This window comes from Rhamphochromis sp. 'chilingali' (assembly GCF_963969265.1).
Source record: "Rhamphochromis sp. 'chilingali' genome assembly, chromosome: 8".
NCBI lineage: Eukaryota > Metazoa > Chordata > Actinopteri > Cichliformes > Cichlidae > Rhamphochromis > Rhamphochromis sp. 'chilingali'.
This window is the reverse complement of record NC_137935.1, coordinates 23,307,830-23,324,153: the sequence shown is the minus strand read 5'-3', so window position 1 is coordinate 23,324,153 and position 16,324 is coordinate 23,307,830. Positions and strand designations below refer to the sequence as shown.

Genomic DNA, 16,324 nt, shown 5'->3' with positions numbered 1-16,324 from the left:
ATGTGAAAAGCAGCTCTTTTCAGAATCTCGAATTGTTTGACTTCTGTTCATTTAAAAAAATATTAATTAAAATCATTTGTTTGTTTTGAGTCTTTGGCGCTTGAACTGTGTAATTCCACTAACTGAACTGAAACTCCAAACCGCTGTGGGTTTTTGTTACAATCCCCAGCTAACATTTTGAAGATGTCAAAAGTGTGTGCGTGTGTTTTCCTCACTGAAGAGCTGAGCTGAATTTTGATTTTGATGCCTTTTTTTTTTTTTTTTTTTTTTTTTTAGTCATTTTGACCAATCTACACTGTGCCTGATTTCAGCTAAAGCTGCTTACTACTGCTATTTTTCCACATCAACTTTAGAAAGTGTTTGGGCAGTGAGTTGAAGCATGTGAGAGGTTCCTTTCTCATGTGTATCACACAATGGGACATAATCCAATTTGCATTCTCTCTCACTACTATTTTTTTTTATTTTTTTTTTATTTTTTTTTTTATTTTTTTTTTTTTTTTTTTTTTTAGGGCTGCATGTTTCAACAGAAAATGTTTGTTTCAAAACTGCTTATCAATTAGGACCCTTTTGTTTGTTTATAAACAGACTTGATGTGTTGTGTGTCGTGCCAGTAAAAGAACCTGAGACATTTTTCAGTTTCAATTCAATGTATTTGTGCGCACACACAGGATGACGCAGAGTAGCAAGTGGTCAAGTGAAGATTGTGTGAGGGTCCACGAAGAAGCCAAACGTCTTACGTTAAGGCCACATTATCTGTATGTACACCCCTCCAGAATCTGGCCAGAATAGCAAGTATTCTCTCTGGCTCTCTGTTAACATTTCTGCTGCACCCCTGATGACAACACATTGGCTTTAATGTGCAGGCAGGTGGCAATTCACTTTCTTTTTTTTAATGTCATGATCAAACATGTCAAACTCTTTGCTGCCTCAAAATGAGGATTTTTATGCCATTAGTGTTTTGGCAGATTTGTAGATATTTTTCCGTAATTATGCTCCTAATCATGTCCTTACAAGGCTCTGATCTCTTTCAACTTGGCAGACATGGTTTGAGAAGAAATGTCACTTATAATGGCCATGGCAGCATGAAATAGTGCTCAGTCTGATCAAGGTCTAAATCCCTTAGGCTGCTTTGCAGCAGAGAGGCTGGCTACAAAGTAGTTTGATTTTGGCCAATATACTGGTGCAGTATAAGGTGATTAATGAACACACCTGTGCATTGTGTTGGACACAAGAAGTGAGTCTTTGTAATCATGTGATCTCTGTGCCTGGTTTTATTTGACAGCAATAATTTTATATCAGTCATTGAGTAATTATATTAACTGTGCAAGTATCAGTGAATTGATTTTCATTTCTTCAACACAGTACAAGCAATGAATTTGACAAGTACAGATCTTCAGACAGTCGATAACCTTTAGCATGACTAACTGTCCTGTAAGAGTACAGATTTTTTTTTTTTTCTTATGAAAAAATGTTTGGCTTGTTAAGATATAATACTTATACAAAAGGCTTGTAAACAAAGCTGCTGCATTGGAGAAGTTACATTTAACACTTTTCATTTTAACCCACAAATCATTTATAACACACTGACTGACTGTCTTTGCGGTCCTGCTGGGGTGAGCTAGATTCATTATTGCCTGGGTCTAGCCCACCCTTTTCAGAGCAGTTTCGCTAATAACAGGAAACGTGGCCCATGCTGTAGATGCTAATGAGCAGCTGTCCAGAGACTGAGACAGCCTGATTACAGCAGGAAGAGTGCAGAATTACTGCATGTACTTGCATTTGAAACATCAGATGCAAGTACGCTACACACTAGCAACCGCTGCAAGGAAAAAGGAATATAACTAGCTTGAAGCAAGTCTGCATCTTGCTGTAGCCTCTTATTCATGTTTGTTTGCCTCTCATCGACACGGCTTGTTCACCCTGCCATTATATATGCATCATTTGCTGCTTTGAAAACACAAAGTTGCACTTTCAACCCCAGATTTGGTTGATGTGTGTTTTGCAGCTGCAGCACAACGGGCTCCATCGTGTCCCTGGAGAGTGAGGTAAACTTGTGATAACAGTCCGCACCGCTGTAATATCATTATTGTTATTATAGCTGATTACAAAGTCTTTATGCTGAATCAGCAGCAGGCTTATTGGTGAGGATTACTCATAACTCTAGTTATTCACACATAACACAGACTAGTCTTGCCTACCATGTTTACTAAAACGACATCAGACAAGGATGAAAGGAAAATCAAGACTTTTTTTTTCTTCTGAAGTATAATGTGCCTTGCTACTCCACCATGGTTTGTAGCCTTATTAATAGTGAGTGCTGGCAGTGTAAGACTTTCAGATAAGGTGCCAAATGATGCAGAGACCCCCTGCACATTATTAAAAAATAAATAAAGTGGTAGTGAGGACAATCATGTTGCTTTACCTGGAGTTTTAGTTGACATTTTGACCTTTTTAAAGTTTCCCAGAGGTTGAAAGGTTTTTGCTAAAATGTCACAGTTGTATTATTACACGTACACTTGTTGGTATTGCTTTTGCATTTCCTCGTATTGGCCTGATTAATGGGAGAGGTGGTTCCTGCACGCTGTCTTGTCCCAGACCTATTATAAGTGGGTGATATATTCATGTTCTTGGTCATGTGATGTTCAATAGATAATCACTTTACCAATGTTCTTTGCCATGTTTTTTTCCTTGATCATATTGATGAAAAGCTGCTAGCAGTCCCAGTTGTCATTGGAAACATGCACAAGGTCTTAATTTGAAGCTGTGCTTTTTATCAGGACGAGCTTTTCAAGGCAGCATGTGTTTTCTATTAAAGTGCCAGACATGTTACTCCATTTGTTCCATGGGTTGTCAAACACAGCCTTTGTGGTTTCAACAATTTGTTGCTGCGTTGTTTGCTTCAATATTAACGCTGTTTGTAATTTCTCACAGGATCCTTCGCAGCCAGTGGGATGTTAGAGCTCTGGAAGCCGGACTGACTGAAGGAGCATGGTGAAACACCAACCCCTCCAAGTCTATGAGCGCCAGCTTTGTTTGTCATGCATCACTGGGATCTATGGTTGCAGATGGAAACGCTATCAACGCTCCCATGATGACACCACCAAGGTGAGAGGCCCCTTATTAAACAATGCAGAAACCTTACCATTTCTGTACAGTACATATTGCTATCCATGAGTTCCTTTCTGTAAAAGAGTAATGCCTCACACTGTACCATAGCACATAGTTCAACAACAAAAAGGGATTAAAAAAATCATTTGTAGTCACCATCACTTTGTCAGTGTGGGATTATGTAAAGAAACTGCATAAAACTTGGACAAAATAAATCCATAGAAGCGTGAATACTTTCCGAAGTTGATTGGGACAACCTACCTGGCGAGTACCACGCAAACCAAGGTTTATTTGACATTACCTTCACTGTCCACTGTCAATCTGGTGCCGAGTGTTTATTGCACTACTTAGCAACTCTGCTTATATTGTGTGGGGGGCAAGTCAGCTGCTGTATGCCAAGAATGGAAACAACTTGGGCAGAAGCCCCCAGAGGCTGACTTCATGGTCGTTATGTTGGCCTAGCTGGAGCAACAAATATTACAGTAATGTCACAGTAGGTTGATTCTGTTTGACTGCTGCAACCCCCAGAGACTGTCATCCACTACCTTTGTTTGCTAGCTAAGCACTGACAATTCAGCTGACGTTACCTGTTTCAGAGTGTTAAGATGGGCTGCTGCATACCAACAACGCGAGACTGACATAACCAAAACTCTGCTGATGTGACTGGGAACCATATTTTTTCTATTAAATGTAACATAGTCAGAGTTATCATTCATAACATTCCTAATACACTTTAGGGAAACCTCTGAGACAGGAGCACGCTACATGAATTAAAGGCTTTGTTGTCAGATTCAGTTCAGTTTTTTCCTAATTTTATTACAGAGTTGCTGCTCACACAGGTTCTTTTGACTATAAAAAGTCAGGTTACACTGAAATTAAAGTGAAAGGAAAAATTTGCAGTTTTTGGGATAGCCTGCATTCAAACCCATACAGATCATAGAATGACACCATCACAGCAATTGCGACCTGTTTATTTACAGTGTATTCTCAGGTTTGTCTAATTGTTTTAGAGATGCATACTAACGACACTAGCAGCCAGTCTGTTAATTGAAAGAATGACATTTGACTGACCTGATTTTTTTTTTTTTTTTTTTTTTTTTTTCATTCTAACAGAGCTTTTGTTTGTATAGAAACTGGATTAGTGTATAGATTTACATAACACTGTGTACAAGAAGGACATCAGTAGGAAATGGAGTCAGTGCTGTCCCTGCTCTCATTCTTTGTTACAAGAGAATTTGAAGCTGTTCACGCACTCACGTGTGCCAGCGCACAGTTGTGGATGAATGAGATCCGATCATCTTGTTCTGTGCGCAATTTATTTTACCAAGGTCAGTTTCCCACAGTCCTTAGAGAATTTCACTCCCTTTCCACAAACAAGGCTTTCTGTTATTTATTGCTTAGTAATTAAACTCACTTACTTGGCTTTTTTATAGATCTTCCAGTGACCTTCAACCTACATTTTTAAGAGTAGCATCTTTATTAAAAAGTTGGCATTTCTCCTTAAAGTTTAATTGCTAAGTTTAAAAGCTATTATTATTGTATTGCTACAGTAATGTGGTGTGGGTTTTTTCTTTCTTTCTTTTTTCCTCACAGCCCTGAATAACAAGTTGGATGTGTAGGAGTTTTTACATTTTCTGTTGAATATACTACTGAAAAAATGCACAAATCCTATAAAACTGTTCTTATTCTTCCAAAGAGGTGTGCTTTTATATCCACACCATGATCTCCAAATACCCTAATTTACATACTAAGAAAAATACATGTGACCATATTATGTCCTTGCTGGCTTCTCCCTCATTCAATAACCTTGAGCTTTCTATGGTCAAGCTTGAAGTTATAATACTCCATTGTTTCTACCTGTATGTCATCACATACACTCTGCACCCTTTTTTTTTCTTCTTTTTTTTTTTTTAAATTTTAAAAAAGGTTGATTTAGATTTTGTGCGCGTGTTGTTATTATTGAACTTCAAACTTGTCACGTAAAGAAAACCCTGCAAGCATTCTGTAGAAGGGTCTCATTTATCACTGACAGGTCAGCAGACCTTGGGGTCCAAGTCATTTGTAATTATTACCACCAAATGGGGAAAAAAACATTTTAAACAATTTAATTTTGAAGGCTCATTTGGCTCATTTTTATAAAATTGCAGCACCATTAATATTAGCTGGATGCCAAAAGTATTGCATAAGGTGACCTTTCTTTCTGCTATTTTGGAAGGACACTTGGGTTATGTTGCTCCAACAGACTCAAACACACAGCACATGTCTTTGTTTACATTCATTTATTTATGCCCATATAATATACTCTAAACTGGCAGAAACAAAGGGCACAAGCGGAGACACACACACACACACACACACACACTGATGTGAGCAAATTACCTATATAAACCTGTTTAGGTGTATAAGTAAACACACAGAAATAACACAGCAAGGCAAAAAGGGTATATTTACCTGCATTTCATAAATGGAATACACTGGACCTCATTTTTTCCTCCTGTTTGGAGGGACCTGGACACAGTGTAGCTCTGTTTCCTGTTACAAGCACAAATGAATAAATGTTACCAAGTCAGCACCCCCACTCCCCCAAGGTGCTCATCCTTTGTTTTGAACCTGTGGTGCTGGGTAGCACTTATCTTGTCTCCAGTGCAAAAATGGACCCTTCAGTCTATTTTAATTCATTTGGATTCATTTAATATTTAAAATTGTCAGTGCTGATACTGGAAAAAAATTACTTTTGATTTCCATAGAGAATGTTTCTTAGTTTACAATGTGGTGATTTCATAAAAAACTGCACCTTCACTGATCTCTGTAGGCAAACTGCGACTTGGAGCTGGTGTCAGGTATGTGTAACTGGACCTCAGCGAATCACAGGAGCTTGACAAGCAAGCAACAACTATAGACCCGTTTATAATCCACAAGTGGGTTGTGTAGTTTCTCTCCCTTTTTCATCTTTGTTCACTCTAATGAGTCGTTCGGGTTGACTGGCTACCTTAGTGACGCTGCCTCCTGTCTGTTCAAGGTGCTTTGTAGGAAGACTGCCAACGTCACACAGTGCAAGCCGATCTGGCCTCTCAGTAATAATTGAAAGTATTTCCATCTAGCCAGTCTTTACAATTCAGTGGGACAAAGGCTTCAAAAATAGAAGCAAAGCTTTGGTAATCTTGTGGTCTACATTTGCCCTGGCTTGTGAAATACTGGACAGGAGCTAGAGCTAGCAGTTACTTGAAGCGATTGCTGCTCTGCAACATTGAATTTTTGTGCTAGCAGATAAAAAGGGAAGATATTTGAAGACTGAACATTATTAGATTATAACAGTTGTTCCTTTTCTTTGGAACTGATGAACAGCAGCTTATTTTTACGAGTTTTAGTTTTTGGACCAGTGATTTGACAGACTAGACATTTAACATTAGTCTGTTTGCTGCATTGGACCGGTTTGTCCGTCTCCTACGCACTTGTTGGATTAAATATATGTGCAGTGTATTTCTGTTCTGGACTGTTGCCTTGGACATGAACATTTTGCAGATATCTTTTTTTCCTCTGCATTTACAGTCTTTTTTTTCTCTTTTTCTTTTTATGGCAGACGCAAATTATTATTGTTAAGGAAGTGAAACAAAGTACCGCAACTCTGCTAACATACTTACTTTATCTGCTTTGATTAGAAAATCCCTGAACTTCTTCCCAGTGTGTGCGTCCTCACCCCTGTAATCCAAACAGTGACTTTTCAACAAATTCTAAAATGTGTGGCCTCCTTCAAACAAGTAACATCTAGTAAATGTCTAAAGTTAGAGCTATTGGACAGTGACACATAGTGTATATCTGCTTCTGTACACAGAGGATTTTAAATCAATCAGCATGTAATTGAAGTGCATTCTTTGTTTTTTTTAGGATTTTTTTTTTTTTTTTTTTTTACATGGTCTCCTATCCAGACCTTCCTATGGTTGGAAACATGTTTGAACATTTGACCGAGAGTTTACTGATCTACAGGGTTGAGATGGGTGTACTTCATGTTTCAGGAAGAAATGCTGGCTGTGTGTACATTTCTCATATATGCAAAATTACTTGAACTGAATCTTGTGTATGGAATTAGTTTTTTTTTTCTTTTGTTTTTTATGATAAAAGTAGTAATGTGGCCTTGAATTATTTTTCCCACTCATGCTATTGGCAGGCTGGTAATATAGCTGCATTTTAAAATGCTTACTCGGCTTGTGTGAAATGTCAGAGACTTAACTGGATCTGCTCAGGAATGTGACAAGTGACTGAGGTGTTATGTCCAGTGAAGATGGAGGCAAGGAGAGCGGAGCATGTTAGGTTGGAGTTTACAGGAAAAGGGTTTTTTGGGGGTTTTTTCTGCCTGTATTGATCTGTGGTAGCAGAAGGAAATTAAGCAGCATCCTGCAGTGTTGGCATGTTTAATTGCAGCATACTGTGTCAAGCTGCCGTGTCTAATTAAATGTATCATTTAATTGTTTCTTGCAGAGCCTGACCAATGTCTAGGAAGTAAATAAATCTGATATCTGTTGAATACATTTGGTGACACAATATGCAATATATCCAAAGCATAAAAAAACAAAAGACTATTAAAGTTGTGACATTCCACCATTGGGCAGTTGGATTAGCTTTTTTCTTTTTTTTTTAATCAATCTGTAATGTAAATGTGTACTTAAGAGAAGTCGTCATTAACACCAGAAATAATCTGAGCAAATAGAGTGAAATCAGAGCACAGCAGCCAAAAATGTTCCCGGCCTGAGGAGGTGAAGCTGCAGACAGAGGAGCAGAGGAGCAGGTTCAGTGATCAAAGCAGATTTGGACAAGATGATGAATTTTGACTGTGTTACTTTCACAATAATTATTTAAATGTGTCTTTCTTTTTGTAGCTCGGTCAATTTAAGATGTAGTCTGTGAGAATGTGTAGTTCAGTCTGTCTCACAGTGTGCACTCTGTGTTTGTACAGTATTTATTTTAATGTCACAAATTATCAAAATTAGTTTTTAACTTGTGTTAGTTATTTTGGTACATCTCCTCGTATTTATTAAATTTTTAGGGATTACATTAGATTGTGATCTCAAATACTTGTTTTGTCAAATCTTAATTAAAATTTGACAAATGAAATGAAAATGAACAACTTGAAGAAATTAACATCTTTGCTGTTACTGCTGTTGTTATGCAGGATGGGCCACAGTTACACAACTTGACTTGTGAATCCACAGGATGACACGTTTCCATGGGTGAATTTATTTTATCCATCCTACAGAACTTAACATCCTAGTTCTGTCTTGGCTACACTTACAAATCAGATGCAAATGAAAGTATACACAATAGGCCATTTGCAGTTCTGTATAATAATCACACATCACGTGTTTTCTTCTGTGCAACCCTGTCCAAGTGTTGTTGTAGAACAGCTCATGGGTATAAATAGTTACCATCTTGAGTGTGAAACTGTGTAGACTCGATCCAGTCTGGCATATTGAGGCATTGTTGGAGAACACAGAACAGATTGAATCAGCCATATTGGCAGTTAGCAGTCACCCTTACAGTGAAAAGAAGGACAAAAGATCAAAACCTCTGTAACCGCTATAGGTAGCATATTACCCACTGATACCTTGATTGTGCCGTCTTGTTAGATATGATGATGTTCAGTATTTACCTGATTTCCTTGCTTTAAATTTGACTGAGAACCAATTATCTGTCACAAAGTACCAACTGGAAGGAGCTAGCAAATCTCCACAAAAGCTACCACAGTGGATTCGAAATGATGCGGTCAAGGAGTGATTTCACTGTAGACCTTCAACTTTGATTCCAGGGGTCTAACAAAAGTAACACATCAACAGTTTGGGAATTAAAGACCTTTTGTGGTAGTCCATCCAAATTTACAAGCTCTAAAGTGGATTCATAATATAAGGATTCCTTTTAATGCAAATTCAATTTCTGCCTGAAAGTATGGAACCCATGGGCATGACCATTTGCTGAATTTGCTTTCTTGAGATTCTTTGCTGTTGTTTTTGTGGATTTTTTTTCACCCCTTATTTATGTCTGCAGTAAGTGTTGGGTTGAGTTAGGTTGATTCATTCCCACTTAACATTCCAAATGCCTTTAGCTGCACTCTAATGGGAATATTTACTAAGCTGCAACAAGGGGAAGACACTGAATTCGAGCTGACATTTTGAGTTGTTTTTAAACCATAAAATTCAAAAGAACATTACTGCAGACAGAGGAACAATCCAGTAGGCTTTATTTAATATATTGTTGGCTGCTGCAGTAATAATCCACTGTATTGGCCCTGCTGTGAGCAGTTAAAAATAAAATGCTGCTGAAGAAGGAGGTGGGGAAGAGTAACTCATATAAATTTGTTTAGACTTCCTTTTTATTACTTTTATTTTATCCTGTGCAGGGGTTGTTCACAGCCCTTGGCCCCATAAGTAAGTCTTTGTGCAGCTTTTTAATTTAAAACAGCAATGTTTTCTCTGCTTTCAGCTGTCTTGGAAAAAGAGCAAAAGGTATATTTTTCCACACCACATACGGTTTGTGCTCCATACCTGACTTTTCCAGATATGAATTCACTGGTGTCGTTTTCTTGAGTGCAATAGAGAATCACAAATATTATTATTTTGACACTATTTAATGTTTTCTTAGGCAGCCTGTATATATATATTTTTTGACAGAGCATAAAGTACAGTACCATTTCATAAATGATGAATGCTTTATGTGACTTGAAGGGATGTCGATGCTTTGTAGAAGCAGCATATCAACATTGTAGGTAAAAGCTTGTTATGGCATTTGTCTCCACTACTTGCAGAGTTTTGTGAACAAAGTGCAAGCAGAGGATTTTCTGGAATGTATCCTTTTAAGGTTTTAACATGAGTGTTTATATGCTGCAGCAATATTTTCCTTGATCCATTTGATCCTTCTATTTTTAGCAGTTAGCTCTGCCACTTCCAAGCTTTTCAAATATTTGCACTTTTTATTCAACATTTCAGAAATGCATTTGATTTAGTTCATTATGCAGTATGGACTGCATCATACATGTTGTCCTTTTAATATGGTCATTTCAGACACAGACACAGCCAAGATTATACATATAAGATAAATAAGCATAACTTAGATTCTAAGTTTGATTACATAACTGGTCTTCCTCAGGAGAATATGCTCTTGTGATTTCCTAAAGAGTCAAACAACTTAGCACTCTACTTGGAAATGTTGTCATAATAAAGCCTGGAGAAGTGTTGGAGTGCTTTTCAAACACTGTTTCCCAGAGCTGCTTTGAATTTTCATAGATTTCCGTTGGCCCGCTGTTGGTCTGTGTCATGTGTTCTTTTGCCCGGATAAAAAGCCAGCTGTGCAGAATGGTAATGTGACGTTACGAGGGCAGGTCAAGTCATCTTTGACTGAATGAGCTCTGCTGCTGAGTGAGCTGGGAAACAGGAAGACGGACTAACAGACCCAACAAGATGATCTTTTTAAGAATTTTCTTCTTGACTTGTGGTTGTCTTGTTTGATTCCTTGTGTGCCATATTCATATTCATTCCGTATTAGTAGTAAAGACTTTGTGCATCATAGCAGCTCTCTCAGGTTCATCCAAAGAAAAGGAGAAGGTGGAGCATTTAATGAGAGGGGGGGCAGGCCAAACAATGGCTCCTCTCAAGGTCGGCTCTCCCAGGTGTCTCCAGGTAGTCATTAAGGGCCATGGGAACCCGGGCCAGACCTGCCTGTCACACACAGCTCTTCCTCCCACAGAGATCAGTGTAACCTCTTTGTAACCACGCTGAGCTGTTATCTGAATGTTAGGAAGGATCCAGGTAAATGTTTGTTATTTTGCAGTGGAAGCTAAGCAGTAGTTGTTTTTCAGAAAATAACTGAGTGTTTTTGAGAGGCTTATTTATTCATTATTATTGTAGTGTTTTTTTTTGTTAGTGAAATAACATGTTCCATCAGGAATTTCATAAGAGTCTGAATATGATCGGCATGCTGAAATTTAAGGAAGCTCTTAAAACTAGTTTGAGGTCAAAGTATGGCATTTAGATGCTGTGTTTAACATCATTTTAAGCTGAAAAGCTTATTCATGATCCACAAACCTTTAGCTCCAGCTTTTGGAAAGCTTTGAATATTAAAAAAAAAGAACGAGAGAGGAAAAAAAAAACCAACCCACCCACACACCTTGAAAATGAGAGCTGATAAAAGCAGGTCAGGCATACTGCCTTACATCAGCTGGTTGAGGTGATAATGATCTGATCCTCAGCACTCAGCAGTGGTGCATTTTAGCTGCTTAGGCTATTTAACCAAGTGACTTTATCTTAACACTACAACCCACATAAAGCTCACAAGTTTTTTTTATACTTATGTTTTTTGATGTTTAGGCCAAAAGCAAGGATACATTCATCTGTTTTGTTTTTGTCTATTCTTTCATTTTTTAAAGATTAATTATTGTTATAAAATATTCATAAATGGTTTCTGGGAACTCAAAGTGGCTCTTCAAATATAAATTTACTTACAGAAGATAAACAAATACAACAAATAAAGAAGCTTAAACTAGTAAAAACAGTTTTCTTTTATTAATCAGTTATTTTATTAGTTGGATATAATTTTTATACATACCAGATTCTATAAGCAACATCTTTAAACTTCATGCAGATATTTGGCTGACCGTCTCAGACTTCCTATAGACTCACCACACATTTACTACAGTTGCACTACAGTTACAGACACTTGTTTCTGACCCAGGAGCAGGTTTGAAAAGTCGATTTTCTTAGTAAATGTGTATCATGCAATTGGTCCAGATTACACAAAACTCTGACTTTTTATATAACTGTGATCAAACGGTGTGTATGATTTCCACAAAACTCACTGCATGTCACTGGTATCAAATCATTTAAAGTCGCATTACTCTTTAGCCCACGGGGTTTATTCAATCAGCTTTGTGTGCGTTACCTAAGGGTTTGTGAGCAATCATTGCTGATGCTTAGTTCATCAGGGCACAATGAGCTTTTCTTAAATCAAGCTTCTTTGCTTTAAGAAAAGGTCAGAAGGTTTTTGTCTGGATAATAGCACAACCGTAGATGTATTTAAAGTTTGCTGAGAACGATGGAAATGCCTGTGTGCTCATCACCTCTTATGCATGTCCTCAGGGTCTCTTTCTGTCTCTGTGAAGATTTAGCCCATTTAATATTTGCCATAGTGCCAAAGTGCATGGAGATGAGGACAGTAATTAGTCAGCTTGCATACAAACTTTATTAAAAGCTGTTCCTTGCTAATGAGCAAAGTGTATAAGGGAATACTCGGGTCAGTTTGGTGCCATGTGCTCAGGTAAGTTTAGGAAAAGTTAACTTATTATGAACTCTGCTGGTCTCTCCTGTGGTACTTAAATTGTGACTGTCTATCCAATAATTTATACAGAGTGTCTCTATTACTGTGTGTAGAATTCAGCAGATTGTTTGTAATTCAGTTGTTTTTATTATTGTCAAAAGGACTTAAGTCATCTTCTCAAGTCTGTTATAATTAAATATGGAGGAGCCACATAAATAATTGTTTGTGTGTCTGTGTGTGCAGTGGGAGCTTCTGTGGTCCCTGATCCTCCTCCTTACCTTCTGTCTCCTGCTTGTCTGGTTCTACTTCTGGTGGGAGGCACATAATGACTACAGCGAGTTCAACTGGTGAGTACAAAAGTGCCCCTGTGTGTTGTCAGAGGCTGCCAGCATATAGTTTTGGCTGTAAACACATTCAACCCTTACTTGTTGGCTTGTTGTTTTTGTAAACAATCAGTTTAACCTGTTTTCTGCCAGAAGCCTCAATTATACTTCCAGCACCTTCAATCAGCTATGGTCCGCTCGGATCTGACTGACGTACATTTCACAATCAGTGAAAAGCAGTGAGCGCAAGGGTCTGTAGGGACATCTGCCTGCTTGTTTTTGTTTTTTGTTTGGGTTTTTTTGGGGTTTTTATTTATTTATTTTAGCATTTTGTGACTATGCAGTCTTGTCTGCGAATAATTTATTCTACAATGCACCAACTACACATGCACCAAAGGCCACAAACTTCAAAGAAGTCAAATAGGAACGACCACTCGACTCTTCAGCTGTCCGTGTCTGCAACGGAGTATAATCAAGGCATTATTAATCTGAACAGAGACCACCCAACCCTGTGCAGATTACACCATTACGTCACAGAGGTCCTCACCCATCAACTTCCTGTTTTGTACACCACTCAGTCCTGGGCCACATTTAATCGAACAAATGTATATTTGACAATATACATTTGTATTTGTTAACCCACTACTGTTTTTTGGGACAACCACTTACATCTTCTCACAGAGCAGACACTACGGTTTAATCCTAGACTAAAAGAAAAATTCAGTGAAGGCCTCCTGTGTTTATGGTTGAGGAATGGGTTTAATCAATGTCTGTGGAAACTGAGCCTTTTAAGATACTAAATGCAAGGCAATGTTAACTGATTAGCGACACTGATGTTTCCATTTTAGTGCAAAATCTCTAAAGAGTATGCAGACATCACATGATTTCAGATGAAAACTTTCCCCTCCCTCTCCTCTCTCTGTTCTCCTCTCAGGGATCTCTGCAACAATGTCACCTTTTCCTCTTATTATCATCCGTTGCTTCCATTACCTTTCCTCGTTTCTTCACCTCTGTAGTTTTCAGTGATCTCCCAGCTCTTTTTTCATTTAAGGCCCAGCTTTTGATTCACAATAAGTAACAAAGCTGGGCCTTAAAATGGGCCTAAAGGCCTCAGACTAGTTTTGGGTAGATTTTTTTTTATTATTTTTTCTCCACTCATGGTCCTTTGCAGTTTAACTGAAAGCAAATATCCCTAAAATGACCATCTTAGGTGCACAGCTCACCCATTTCCTGTTTAGATCGAGTTTGCGAGGGGCAGCCAGACAGTAGAAAGTTATATGAAAGGGAGCTAAAACGGGCTGTTCCAGACGGTGGTTGAACTGAGTGGCTGCACCAAACCCAGGGCAGGATAAATAAGAATTATTTTTGAGTCATGCAAAACAACCCTAGTAGTATCCAAGAATATATGGAGCTGTAGTAGACTACAATGCCCCCTGTTGACCTTTTCCTTTGGCTATGTTTGCCATCCTCTTTGGAGCTCTGCAGACAGTCCAGTTTTATCTGCTGTCTAAGTTGTGTGTATTTATCCACATTTACATCTCCAATAGACATTTGCCATCCCTCTTTATAGCAAATTTCCTTCTTTTTACCCTGCTTTTGTGGGATTTCCAGAGATGATCACAGCAATTGCCATCCCTGTCTTTATGACTGAGTGATTTAGCTGCAGGGAGTATCTCTGTCCATGTGTAGCATAAAAAGCATTCACAAAGGGCTGAGGAGCATCTGCACTAAGTGACCCTGCTGTGGCTCTATGCCACTAGAATCATGCACAAGACTTTGAATGTAAAGGACCTAGCTGTCATTTAAAAATGTGCACACCCACACCCAAAGAAATGCACAGAAACAAATACATTCAGGCACTTCGTCTTTTCTCTGCAGCTGTGGACCTGGTGTTACACCCAGTGTCACTCTTCAGAGGATTTAAACTCAGAGTAGCATGCGTATATTTTTATGTCTATATATAGCTATATGTAGTTGCATGTTATAGTAAAGCATCCCATAAAACAGAAGCCAGTCCTCAATAATTTGTCCAACCATCCATTAATAATGTTACATAATCTATTTTTGTCAGATTTTCCCTGTGGCACAGAAACAGTGTCTGTGGTCACTGTGCAGAGTCTGTGCATTATTGTTGCTAACACAAAGCTTGAGAGCACTTTATTGATGTCTGCCTGTCAATCAGAGACCTTTAGTAAACCAATAGTTTCCATTTTCAGCTTTCTACATCAATGTCATGTTTCAACTGTAGATTGCATCATTTTGTCTCTTTGTACAAGTCTGCTTCTTTGTGGACTTCTGCAGCTAATCTAACATAATGTTGTTGGTAGTTTGTCAGTCATGTTTGTTTTGTAAGAAAGAAAAACGGCCGATAATAGGTGGGAGAAAATAGGGACACATATATACACTGACACTCTATTCTCACAAGCCTTCACACCCTTTTTTTATTAGGTGTGATGAAGACAAGAAATGTTGTTATCCTTGTTTCTGCAGGTTCCTGTACAACCGCTCTGGGGAGTGGAGTGATGGCACTGTTCCCATCCTAGCCACCACCGCTGCTGGCTTCACCTATATTGCTTTTCTAATTGTGAGTCACATATCGTTGAAGAGATTTTAAAATTGTCTTCATGTGTTGCCAGATATGGTAACCACTTACATAACAACGATTAGCAAGTTGAGATCTGTAAGGCAGCAGGCTTGTTCTGAACCTTGTTCTTGTTTCTTTCTGTCTTTCTCTTCAGGTTTTAGCACTTTGCCACGTTGCACTTGGGCAGCAGTTAAATTTGCACTGGCTTCATAAGGTAACATGCCAAATGTGAAGCTGAGCAACTGTTAATGTGTCTGTGTGTGGTTTGTGAAAAATGGGTGGTGGGAGGGGGGCGGGCGAGTTTTACATATGTATTTTTAACTCTGTTATGTGTTTACTTAGTGTTTGTGTGTGTCGCTGTGTCCAATCGTTGCTGATCAGCTGAACTTCCCAACTTATAGTTTGGAGTTGTCCCAGCAGAGTTGCAAAATCCCAGAAAACAAGCTGTTCAGAAATGCTGTCAGCAAATCAAATACAGTTACCAAACACTGTTTGAGATGTGAAAGAGCTGCGAGCTACTCTGGGTTATTCTGGTGCATATGTGTGTCTAAACAAACAACCTCTTTTGGTGTCTCTCCCTCTTTCTCCACACAGATAGGAGTTACTGCTGCCTTGCTCACCACCATCATTGGGGTCATATCTGTCAATCAAACATGGGCGCAAGAGTGGGATGTCATCCCCATCTCCCTGCAGGTCAGCAGACTTAAATCACCCTAAACTACTTGTGATGGGTAGACATCACAGCTGGTGCTTAGGTTCCGTACTAAAGTGAGTGTTGTGATCCACAGGCGAGAGGCACAGTGTTATTTTCACACAACAACCAACACTTTGACCAGAGGTTGTCGGCCTTGATATAATAATGGCTCAGTAATGGAGCTATAATCAGTTTTCTTTCACAGAGACAGCCAGGGTGGACTGAAGTGTCTCTCCTTTGTAGTGCTGTGGAGGTTTGCACATGCCCATTTAAACTGGTGTAATTCCTACACTACACATCAGTGTCTACAACAATCGG

The 16,324-nt window shown here is 38.6% G+C and overlaps 1 protein-coding gene across 4 annotated transcripts in view; it reads left to right on the top strand.

Moving 5' to 3' along the window:
• gdpd5b (glycerophosphodiester phosphodiesterase domain containing 5b) overlaps positions 1 to 16,324 on the top strand; it is a 42,855-nt gene that overhangs the window by 13,680 nt on the left and 12,851 nt on the right. For all 4 annotated transcript variants that reach the window (XR_013972376.1, XR_013972377.1, XR_013972378.1 and 1 more), the window contains exons 2-6: positions 2,932 to 3,105; positions 12,649 to 12,752; positions 15,219 to 15,312; positions 15,467 to 15,526; positions 15,907 to 16,005. Coding sequence is in view for 1 of the 4 variants with exons in the window: in XM_080888124.1 (XP_080744250.1) it covers positions 2,989 to 3,105; positions 12,649 to 12,752; positions 15,219 to 15,312; positions 15,467 to 15,526; positions 15,907 to 16,005 (474 nt within the window). In the remaining 3 variants the exon portion in view is untranslated. The remainder of the gene's footprint in view (positions 1 to 2,931; positions 3,106 to 12,648; positions 12,753 to 15,218; positions 15,313 to 15,466; positions 15,527 to 15,906; positions 16,006 to 16,324) is intronic.